The sequence below is a fragment of the Panthera onca genome, chromosome E3 (assembly GCF_046562875.1).
Source record: "Panthera onca isolate mPanOnc1 chromosome E3, mPanOnc1 haplotype 2, whole genome shotgun sequence".
NCBI classification, from domain to species: domain Eukaryota; kingdom Metazoa; phylum Chordata; class Mammalia; order Carnivora; family Felidae; genus Panthera; species Panthera onca.
This window is the reverse complement of record NC_138354.1, coordinates 39,208,906-39,221,038: the sequence shown is the minus strand read 5'-3', so window position 1 is coordinate 39,221,038 and position 12,133 is coordinate 39,208,906. Positions and strand designations below refer to the sequence as shown.

Below are 12,133 nucleotides of genomic sequence, written 5' to 3'. Positions count from 1 at the left end.
TTTTTTTAATGTTTATTTTTGAGAGAGACAGAACATGAGTGGGGAGGGGCAGAGTGGGGGAGGATACAGAATACGAAGCAGGCTCCAGGCTTTGAGCCCGATGAGAGGCTCGAACCCACGAACTGTGAGATCATGACCTGAGATGAAGTTGGATGCTTAACTGACTGAGACACCCAGGTGCCCGTGTTAATTTTTTAAAAAATTTATTTATTTTGACAGAGCGAAAAAGCATGAGGGGCAGAGAGAATCCCAAGCAGGCTCTGCACTAATAGTGCAAGCCTGATGAGGGGCTCGAACCCATGAACCATGAGATCATGACCTAAGCTGAAGTTGGACGCTTAACCGACTGAGTCACCCAGGCGCCCCCATTTTGTTAATTTAAGAATGCTATTGTTGGGGCGCCTGGGTGGCTCAGTCGGTTAAGCAGCCGACTTCAGCTCAGGCCATGATCTCGCGGTCCGTGAGTTCGAGCCCTGCGTCGGGCTCTGTGCTGACAGCTCAGAGCCTGGAGCCTGTTTCAGATTCTGTGTCTCCCTCTCTCTGACCCTCCCCTGTTCATGCTCTGTCTCTAAAATAAATAAACATTAAAAAAAAAATTTTTTTTTAAAAAGAATGCTATTGTTATACATTCCCTATTTACCTACTTTAAAACTATTAAATACAGTGTTTTTGTTGGTCCTTTTAGATTTTCTAAATACAAACCATATTTTGGTTCCAATATTTATTCTTCTTAACCCCTTATCTTTTTGCCTTATCTAGTTAATAATAGTGATGGCAGGTTTCCTTATTTCATTTTCATAATTTTTAATGTTTGTTTATTTTTGAGAGAGCGAGCTGGGAAGGGACAAAGAGAGAGAGAGAGAGAGGATTTGAAGTGGGCTCTGGGCTGAGGGCAGAGAGCCTGATGTGGGGTTTGAACTCAGGACCGTGAGATTGTGACCTGAGCTGAAGTCGGACTTGTAACTGACTAAGCCACGCAGGCACCTGTTATTCTCATTTTTAAAGAATTACCATCAGGGGCGCCTGGGTGGCTCAGTCGGTTAAGCGTCGGACTTCGGCTCAGGTCACGATCTCATGGTCTGTGAGTTCAAGCCCCGCGTCGGGCTCTGTGCTGATGGCTCAGAGCCTGGAGCCTGTTTCAGATTCTGTGTCTCCCTCTCTCTCTGACCCTCCCCCATTCATGCTCTGTCTCTCTCTGTCTCAAAAATAAATAAACATTAAAAAAAAAATTTTTTTTTTTAAAAAGAATTACCATCAGTGTTTGATGAATGACCATAAATGTCATGTTATAGTAAAGGGCTATCTGTTTTGAAGACAATTCATCAAAACTCATAGGAATTTTTCTGATTTTCCTGAGAGTGTCAATGAATATATCTTATATTCCTTTAGTGTACTCTTTCTTATGATAAAAAAATTTAGTAGCTAATATAGTTACATGGTACAAAACTCAATGTGAAAAGGTGTACGCCAAGGAGCCTTCCTCCAGTCTCTATCCCCATCCATTCTACTTGCCCCCCAGACAGATACCAGTTTTATTAGTTTCTTTTTATTTTTTCATTGTTTATCTAGGTGACATATTTTCCTTTCTCCTCTTTTCTTATATAAAAGGTAGTACACTGTGTATATGTCTGGAACTTGCTTTATTTTGATCGTTATATTCCAGTGCATAGACATTACCTTGGTATGCTGTGTGGACACATCACATTCAACCAGAGACACCTGGATTGTTTTCAAAGGTGAATGCATCTGGTTTTGTTTTGTTTTTGAGACAGAGAGAAACAGAGCATGAGCAGGGGAGGGGCAGAGAGAGAGACACAGAATCCGAAGCAGGCTCCAGGCTCCGAGCCGTCAGCACAGAGCCCGCAAGGGGCTCGAACTCACAAACCGCGAGATCATCACCTGAGCCGAAGTCCGACACTTAGCCAACTGAGCCATCCGGGCGCCCCAGTGAATGCATCTTTAATACTGGTAATTAGACTGTATAGGCCTAATTAGGCCGTATATCGGGAGTCATTCTGCATGTCCGCCAGTATTATACTTATTTCTTAACACACTCACCACCAGTGTGTTGTTATTGGATTTCTAGAAATCTGATGGATGAAAAAAGATGGTAATTTGGCAAAGGTTTAATCTGCATTTCTAATTATGAGTTGGGCTGGACAGCTTTTCATGTGTTCATGGGTCATTTGTATTCCTAAGCGAATCTGTTGGTCTTTCTCTTGGGGTACAAAGTATGATGCACCAAATGGCTGGGTTGTCCCAACACCTTTTATGAGCTCCTCTGCTTCGCTGCTCTTTTCAATTTTCCTGGTCATTGTATTTATTTATTTCCATTTGAATTAGAGATCAGATTGTGTGGTACCAGGGGGAAAAATCCTACTGGCATTATTAAAGGGATTACCTTCACTTCATGAATGAACTTGGGGAGAACTGACCTTTTAATGTTAAATCTTCCTGGCCAACATGGTATTTCTTCCCATTCATTCAGATCTACTTCTTTGTCCTTTAGAAATGTTTTGAAGTTTTCCTCATAATTTCTGCATGTTTCTTCAGTTTATTTCTAGGTGTTTAATCTTGTTTGTTCCTATTTTTATAATTTCTAAATGACTGCATATATGAAAGTTAATGATTTCCATATAATAATTTTTCATCCCACTGCCTTACTGAATGCTTTTATTATTTATAATTTTCAGACACTTCCTGGGGTTTTCTAGTTACACAATTATATCATATGTAATAGATTCTTAAGTTCTTAAACATTTAATTTCTTTGTCATTTAACTGCTCTGGCCAATACCTAAAACACAGTATTAGACAGTAGTAGTGATAATGGGCTTTGTTGTTGTCCTGATTTTAGTGGGAATGCCTTCCAGTGTTTCCAGTGTTTCGGTCCTTCCGGACCGAAAGGATGCATATCCCCTAAGGGAGGTATCCATTAGTTACTGTTTTGTTCAGTGTTTTTGTGAAGAAGGCACAAGGCATTGGTATTTTGTCAAATATCTTTTCAGTAACTATGAAATTGATCATAGGATTTTTCTCCTTTACTATAAAATATAATAGGCTTTCTATTATTAAATCGCTTTTGCATTCCTGGAATAAATCTTCCTTGGTCAGGACGGTTTTTTTTTATCAGATTGTAGTATCTTTGTCACACTAGTTTCATAAGAAGAATATGGAAGTTTTCCTTTTTTTTCACTCTGAAAATTTTCGTAGCATTTAAATTGTGCAATTGTTAAAGCTTTGTAAGAATTTCCTATGAAACTGAGGGTCCTTTCCCTGGGTTGGGGGCTAGTTTTTTTTGACAATTCCAACTTCCTCTCTGGAAACTGTTTTATCTACTTCTGTTTAAATCTTTCTACGTATTAGTGCCTCTATTTCTTTTTTTTTTTTTTTATTTTTTTTTCAACGTTTTTTTATTTATTTTTGGGACAGAGAGAGACAGAGCATGAACGGGGGAGGGGCAGAGAGAGAGGGAGACACAGAATCGGAAACAGGCTCCAGGCTCCGAGCCATCAGCCCAGAGCCTGACGCGGGGCTCGAACTCACGGACCGTGAGATCGTGACCTGGCTGAAGTCGGACGCTTAACCGACTGCGCCACCCAGGCGCCCTAGTGCCTCTATTTCTAACTTACTGATTTCCAATTTTGTATTTACTAATACTTTCTTTCTGTTTTCCTTCATTGTACTGTTTTCCTAACTTTGAACCAGAGGCTTAATTTTCCTTTCTTTCTTTTTAATTTTTTTTTACATTTATTTATTTTTTTGAGAGAGTGAGACAGAGCATGAGTGGGGGAGGGGCAGAGAGAGAAGGATACACAGAATCTGAAGCAGGCTCCAGGCTCTGAGCAAGCGTTCAGCACAGAGCCCAATGCGGGGCTCGAACCCATGAACCATGAGATCATGACCTGAGCCGAAGTCGGATGCTCAACCCACTGATCTACCCAGGTGCCCCTACTTTCATTTTTCTAACTTAATGTGTGTGTTTATACAGGCATAAATTTTCTTCTGAGTACCACTTGAGGTTATACTGTAGATGCTGACACAGAGTATAGTCTCCAAACGTTATGTAACTTTAATTTGTACTTCCCCTCTGATCCAAGGTTACTTAATAGTTTTAAAATTTCTAGGTGAAGGGGACTTTTTCCCCCCAAGTTTCATTTTTACCTTCTAGTTGTATCATTGTGATAGATCCTACTGTGTTATTTCTACTTTTTGGAATCTACTGAATCTTTCTTTCTTCCATAGTAAGTAGATAATCTTGAAAAGGTTTATATTCTTTTGCCACAGGAGATGTCAGATACAAACATAAGAACTGTCTCACTGAGAATGTGTTTAAGAATTTTTTTCTACATTTTTAGTTGTTTTATGTGGCTCACTTGAGTTGAGACACACATTCTGTCCTCCTCGGTCAAGGACACTCCTGTGATTCCTTTCCCCACAAGGTTCATTCCATTACACTTTTCCCTTTCCAAACTGACCAAATGTTACTGACTCCCAGATCTCTACATGTGACCTCCAATTTCTAATGTTCAAGTACCCAGAAAATAATCTCATTTTATTTCCTATCATGGATTCAATCTCATCTAAAATCAAATCCATCTTCTTCTAAACTCTATTCCTACTTCCAAATCTGGCCTTGACCTTCTCATAGCTCTTTATAGTTAAAATGGTTTCACACTGCCTATCTTTTTTTATTAAAAAAATTTTTTTAGGGGCACCTGGGTGGCTCAGTTGGTTAAGTGTTTGACTTTGGCTCAGGTCATGATCTCATGGTTTCTAAGTTCAAGCCCCATGTTGGGCTCTGTGCTGACAGCTCAGAGCCTGGAGCCTGCTTCAGATTCTATGTCTCCCTCTCTCTCTGCCCCTTTCCTGCTCGCACTCTATGTCTCTCTCAAAAAATAAACATTAAAAAATTTTTTTTTAATTTTTCAGAAACTTTAGAGAGAGACAGAGACAGCATGAGGTGGGGAGGCGCAGAGAGAGAAGGAGAGAGAATCCCAAGCAGGCTCTGTGCTGCCAGTGCAGACAGAGCGCAACGCAAGGCTCAAACCCATGAAACTGAGATCATGTCTTGAGTCAAAACCAAGAATCAGACGCTTAACTGACTGAGACACTCAGGCGCCCCCATACTGCTTATCTTTTTACGTGAATGACTTATCTTTTAAGATAAGTTTATTCTTTAACCGGAAGCTTTGGAGGGCAGGAATGTAGCATTATGTATCATTTTAACTCACTGATAACTCCAGAATTCAACCCTGCCTAAGGAAAAAGCAAGTAGCATTTATTAAATGTTAGTGAATGATTCTAAGTTTAAATCTTCAGCTTTGTGGTATAGGCAAGGGAGGGGAATGGAAAGAGTGAGAATTGGGCCTCAGGGCCTCAAGGTCTATGGCCAAAGTGTTCCTGGAATTGACAACCTACCCACCAACCAGTCACCTAAAATAAATGCTAGTTTTACCCAAGACTGAAGAAAAAGTCAGTGTAATAAATCCAATCTCTTTATGTTCTTCCCTACAATAAGAAAACATTAGCCTAATATCCTCAATGGGAAAAAACTGATAGCTTTTCCCTTAAGGTCAGGAACATGACGGCTATGTACAATCTCACCACTGCTGTTCAACATAGTACTGGAAATCCCAGCCTCAGCAATCAGACGATGACGACGACAACAACAAAAATAAAAGGCATACAAATTGGCAAGGAAGAAGTCAAATGTTCACTCTTCATAGACAACAAGATACTCTATGTGGAAACCCAAAAGATGCCAGCGAAAAAATTGTTAGAACAGACACACAAATTCAGCAAAGCTGCAGGATATAAATTCAATGTAGAGAAATCTATTGCACTTCTTTACACCAATAATGAAGCATCAGGAAGAGCAATCAAGAGTCGATCGCATTTACAATTGCACCAAAAACCTTAAGATACCTAGGAGTAAACCTAACCAAAGAGGTAATAGATCTCTACACTAAAAACTATAGAAAGCTTATGAAAGAAATTGAAGACGACACAAAAAAATGGAAAAGCATTCCATGCTCATGGATTGGAAGGACAAATATTGTTAAACTGTCGCTACTACCCAAAGCAGTCTACACATTCAATGCAATCCCTATCAAAATAACACCAGCATTCATCACAGAGCTAGAACAATCCTAAAATTTGTATGGAACCAGAAAATCCCCCGAATAGCCAAAGTAATGTTGAAAAAGAAAACCAAAGCTGGAGGCAACACAATTCCAGACTTCAAGTTGTATGACAAAGCTATAATCATCAAGACAGTATGGTACTGGCACAAAAACAGACACATATATCAATTGAACAGAATGGAGAACCCTGAAATAGACCCACAAACATAAAGCCAACTAATCTTTGACAAAATAGAAAAAAGTCTCTTTAGCAAATGGTGTTGGGAAAACTCGACCACTTTCTTACACCAAACACAAAAATAAATTCAAAATGGATGAAAGACCTAAAGGTAAGACAGGAAACCATCAAAATCCTACAGGAGAAAACAGGCAGCAACCTCTCTGACCTTGGCTGCATCAACTTTTTACTAGACATGTGTCCAGAGCCAAGGGAAACAAAAGCAAAAATGAACTTACTGGGACCTCATCAAGATAAAAACCTTCTGTACAGTGAAGGAAACAATCAATAAAACTAAAAGGCAACCGACAGAATGGGAGAAGATATTTGCAAATGACATATCCGATTAAGGGTTAGTAACCAAACTCTATAAAGAACTCATCAAACTCAAAACCCAAAAAACAAATAATCCAGTGAAGAAATGGGCAAAAGACTTGAATAGGCACTTTTCCAGAGACATCCAGATGGCTAACAGATACCTGAAAAAATGCTCAACATCACTCATCATCAGGGAAATACAAATCAAAACCACAATGAGATACCACCTCACACCTGTTAGAATGGCTAAAATGAACAACTCGGGCAACGACAGATGTTGGCAAGGATGTGGAGAAAGAGGGACCCTTTTACACTGCTGGTGGGAATGCAAACTGGGGCAGCCACTCTGGAAAACAGTATGGAGGGTCCTCAAAAAGTTAAAAATAGGGATGTGTGGGTTAAGCATCCGTCTCTTGATTATGGCTCAGGTCATGATCTTGCAGTGTGTGAGTTCAAGCCCTGCGTTGGGCTCTGCATTAACAGTGCGGGGCCTGCTTTGGATTCTCTCTCTGCCCCTCCTGTGTGTTCTTGCTCTCTCAAGATAGATAAGTAAACTTAGGAAAAAAAAAAAAGTTAAAAAATAGAATTATCCTACAACCCAGCAGTGCACTACTAGGTATTTATCCAAAGGATACAAAAATGCTGATTTGGAGGGGCACATGCACCCCAATGTTTATAGCAGCGTTATCAACAATAGCCAAATTATTGAAACAGCCTAAATGTCCATCTATTGATGAATGGATAAAGAAGATGTAGTATAATACATATATATTGGAATATTAAATATATATATAATGGAATATTACTCAGCAATCAAAAAGAATGAAATCTTGCCATTTGCAATAACGTGGATGAAACTAGAGTGTATTATGCTAAGCAACATAAGTCAGAGAGAGATCATATGATTTCACTCGTGTGGAATTTAAGAAACAGATGAATACAGGAGAAGGAAAGGAAAAATAAGATAAAAACAGAGAGGGAGACAAATCCTAGGAGGCTCTTAAATACAGAGGACAAACAGGGCTGGTCAAGGGGAGGTGGGCTAAATGGGTGATGGGCATTTAAGCAGGGCTCTTGCTGGGATGAGCTCTGGTATTATGTCTAAGTGATGAATAACTAAATTCTACTTGTGAAACCAATACTACACTATATGTTAACTTGAATTAAAAAAAACAAGCAAAGAAAAACAGGGGCGCCTGGCTGGCTCAGTCTGTAGAGCATGCAATGTTTGATCTCAGGGTCGTAAGTTCAAGCCCCATTCTGGGCACAGAATTTACTTTAAAAAAACGTGTGTGTGTCTGTGTCTGGGTGGCTCAGTTAGTTAAGTGTCTGACTCTTGATCTCAGCTCAGGTCATGATCCCAGTGTAATGGGATTGAACACCATGTCGGGCTCTGCCCTGAGCACGGAGACTGCTTAAGATTCTCTCTCCCCCTCTGAGCCTCTCCCCAACTCGTGAGCTTTCTTTTCTCTCTAAATAATAATAATAATAATAATAATTATTATTATTATTATAAATATATATATATGCTTAACAAAAAAATACTACATAGAATAAATAACTTGTGGAAAATGAAGCAGGCTCACTATGTACTACTACCCTGACCATACAGCATAAGACAACTAGAGTTCAACAGCCATGGATTTTTGTCACCCCAGGCAACTCACAAAATCCACTTTCTGCTCTGCTTCAGCCTCAGAAGCAAACAGCCCTGAAGGCAAAGTAAGAAGTATTAGGCGCTCAGCAAAGCGATTTTTGAAGGCTGGTCACTCTTGGGTAGCAGTGTATTTGTAGAGAAAGGTGAATCATCTCTCAACAGCTTCAGAGAACTGCTGCCACATGAGTGCGTGTGCGGTATTCTCATTTGCGAATGCTGCTTAACCATTACTGGGAAATAAGCAGAAGTGAAGAAGGATCCATTCACCAACCATACAGGAAACTCACTGAAACAATTGTGAGAAATGCATCAAGAAGGTGGTACAACTCTGGGCTAAGGCTGCAGGCTCTGGTGTTAGAATCGCTGAGTCCAGATCCCTGCTCTGCCAACTACTGCTGTGTGACCTTTAGCAATTGACATTTTTCTGCTTTAGTTTCACCATCTTAAAATAGTAATAATTCCTACGTCCTACAGTATTGTGAGAAATACATGAGGTAATAAATGCACGCAAAGCACTCAGACTAGTGCCTAGTACATAATAACACACAAGTACTAAGTGCTAGATATCATTTCTACCAATAGTGTGATATATTTTCATTCACACTAGTAGACTTCTTAGCCTTTGGACATCAAGGAAAAAAAGACTCATGCGCCCAATGAAAACACAATTTAAAATACACATGTTGGGAGATTAGCACTAGATCCAGAAAATGGATTGAGAAACAACCTGGCTGCATTTTTTATCTGTTTGAATATTTGATGTCAGTACATTAGCTCTAGGTCTTGCTTCCCAAGAGAAGTCCCCTCCACCATTGCTGCCCTAAAGATACACAAAAAATGGCCACCCACAGCTGGTGCAAGCTCTGCCACATGGAATAAAAATTAAACGAGTGTGAACATGTACGTTAGCTAGTGTGTTAATCAGGTCTTTAAAAAGTCTGATGAAGGGTGCCTAGGTGGCTCAGTCGGTTAAGCGTCCAATTTTTTTTTTATGTTTATTTTTCATAGACAGAGAGACAGACTGCAAAGCAGGCTCCAGGCTCTGAGCTGTCAGCACAGAGCCCAACGTGGGGCTCAAACCCACAAACTGCGAGATCATAACCTGAGCCGAAGTCAGACGCTTAACTGACTGAGCCACCCAGGCACCCCAAGCATGTAATTCTTGATTTCCGCTCAGATCATGGTCTCACAGTTCGTGAGTTTGAGCTCCACATCGGGCTCTGTGCTGGCAGCACGGAGCCTGCTTGGGATTCTTTCTCCCTCGCTCTCTGCCCTTCCCCTGCTCACTCACTCTCTCTCTCAAAATTAAAATAAACATTTAAAAAATAAATAAGTAAAAAGTCTGATGCAATAGAAGAACATGCTTTTTCCATAGCATTCAATATGAACACACAAGATTTCTTACCCAGTAACATCATCTCCCCAACACTGTCTTCCTTCTCTGAGGTGGGTTGTTGAGTAGCATCTAGGCTCACACATTCTTCTTGGGAGTGAAATACATTCAAATCCTCAAAGACCACCAGTTCCTGAAAGAGCAATAGACCCCATTCCTCTTAATAACAGAGGTTGTTTGACATCCTTGCTGGTAAAATAGGCTGGAACCCGAGGATCAGGGAAGGGAAGGTGAAAGGGACCTATAAATCCTACGCAGATGCAGCAGACAGGAAACCCAGGCTCAGACAGGAGCCAAAGGATAAGCAGAAGAGAAACATCGAAAGAGGCAATGAAAACAAGCCCACTCTCCTTCCAAGGGTATGTCTTTTTTTTTTTTTTTTAAATATATGTATATGGGTTGACTGAGTGGGGAGGTCTGTAAGAGCAGAGAACGTGATGTACTCAAAACAGTGAACGGGAAAACCGAACCCACCTCAGGCTCAGTTTTCAGATACAGAGACAATGTGTCCTGTTTCTGCTGGATTCCTTCTCTGGGTAGAAGCTTCACTATGGGATGAGGTTGCACTGGGGAAAGAGGAAGCTGTAGTTAATGGAAATGTCAGTGACACTAATATGGAAACCCTAACCACACCTTCAGGCCACACTGTCCTCACTCCCTCAGAAGGCAAGTCATGGTTTTTTTCAGCTTCTCTGAACCCAGGGAAGAGCTCAAGTCATAAATCACAGGGTCTTGAACCTGTATTTAGGGTCTCCTCATTATGAAAAGAATGATTCCCTTAAGGGTTTTTTAAATTCTCTTCGCCAGTAAAGGGGAGGGTAAAGTCTGGAGATGCTCATAACAAGCACAAAATTTCCAAAATTCCACATAAATGGCAGTCAATTAAACAATTCATCCAAATTTCTTTATGGTAAAAAGATATACACTCCCCCTCCACTATGGAAAGTTACACACAGTTTATTCCATGGCTTTACACACACCCAGCAATCCACTCAAGCTCCAGCTTGAGAAAAACAATACTCCCTCTCCCCAGTATGTTGACTTATTAAAATCCACTCCTTTTTTTCAATACCCACTATCCTAACCTGAATTCATTACTAACATGAACACCTATTTCGGACCCCAATACCATTCTCTTCTCTTCTAGTGAAACAGCATATGCTTCTTACATCTGTTCTGAAAGTTTGAGCTCACATCCTTCATAATAACCAAAGTCTCCTTGACTTTCTGATTGGGCTGCACCACGCTTGGCTTGGGCAAGAAGGTGAGGAAGTGCTCCAGAACTAGCTGGTGGATGGTCTTGGGCCCACTAGTAGCATCTCGAAGTAGGTCTTGGCCCAGCTTGGAGTCCGGAGGAACTCTCAGTATAAAGGACCGCTTTGGCTTTAGGGGCATTGGAACCACTTTTGCAGCCATCGCGCCTTGAAATCACACACCACACTCGTTTTGCAGAGCTTCAGGAGTCCCCTCTTACTGAAGGAAATCTGTCAGATAGCCAAGCTGCAGACAAGAGAAACCACGGGTTACCCACAAAACCAGGTAGGCATGCCTGCACCCCAGTACATGGCCTGGAGAGTGAGGCCACACGAAATGTAAAGCAGAAGGAAAGGTAAGCTGGGGTGGGGGGAACTCCTAACTGAAACGGAAGGTCCCTGAACTAGACACTCGTAACAAGCTTGGCCTGAAAGGAAGATCTGAGAATGAAAGCCGGACGATGTCCAAACCTCAAGGGTCATCCTCCCGAGAAATAGGAGATGCAAACTCCACTGGGAAGAGCGGGTGAACTCAAGCAGGTAGGAAGAGCGATGGGCTGGAAGACAGGACACCTGGGGTCCGACACCAAGGGCATCTGCTTATAAGTTGGCCTGGCCACTGAATCCAGCCGTACCGCACACCTAGGACCCTGGGTCCCTCAGATGCCCCTGGGGGGGGGGGGGGCGGGGGGGGGGCAGTTGATGGCTCAAGGAGCAATCGCAAGGCCGCAAGAGCTGTCCATACATGGCCTGCTGACTTTTCCGCCGTGAGAGCCCCGTGGAGAGCGGCAAGGGACATCCCAGTAGGGGCCAGCAGGCCAGGCCCACTCTGGAGCCTCTCCCACCGGCCAAGGGGCACCTTTACCACAACGACCAGCCAGCGGCATTGCCCGGGGTACGTTCCCGGCTCCCCAGGCGGTCAGGCACCCCCAGCAACGGACCAAGCTCTGCTCCCTAGAGGCCGCGTCAGCCTGGTTCCCGCCCTCGCGGAGCCCCTCACCTCTCGGGGGCTGTGCCGCCTCTGGGAGCTTGCAGGGGACGGTCCAGAGACCCAGGCGCAGAGACACGGGGAAACTGGGCGCGAGAGGCCAAGCCCTCCCCTCGCCCTTCGGAGTGCCCTCACGGGCCGCCGGCGACTATTGGCGAGCGC

The 12,133-nt window shown here is 42.3% G+C and overlaps 1 protein-coding gene and 1 long non-coding RNA gene across 2 annotated transcripts in view; one reads left to right on the top strand and one right to left on the bottom strand.

The window, feature by feature from the left end:
* Positions 1-1,969, top strand: part of LOC132688967 (uncharacterized) — an 18,285-nt gene extending 16,316 nt beyond the window's left edge. Inside the window, exon 3 of the long non-coding RNA XR_013552942.2 lies at positions 1,773-1,969. This is a non-coding gene — a long non-coding RNA (uncharacterized LOC132688967). The remainder of the gene's footprint in view (positions 1-1,772) is intronic.
* ZNF200 (zinc finger protein 200) overlaps positions 1-12,133 on the bottom strand; it is a 16,501-nt gene extending 4,368 nt beyond the window's left edge. The window contains exons 1-4 of the mRNA XM_060648277.3: positions 11,984-12,133; positions 10,900-11,230; positions 10,205-10,296; positions 9,743-9,863 (exon numbers count right to left, since the gene is read on the bottom strand). Of these exons, the coding sequence (XP_060504260.1) occupies positions 9,743-9,863; positions 10,205-10,296; positions 10,900-11,146 (460 nt within the window). The 5' untranslated portion in view covers positions 11,147-11,230; positions 11,984-12,133. The remainder of the gene's footprint in view (positions 1-9,742; positions 9,864-10,204; positions 10,297-10,899; positions 11,231-11,983) is intronic.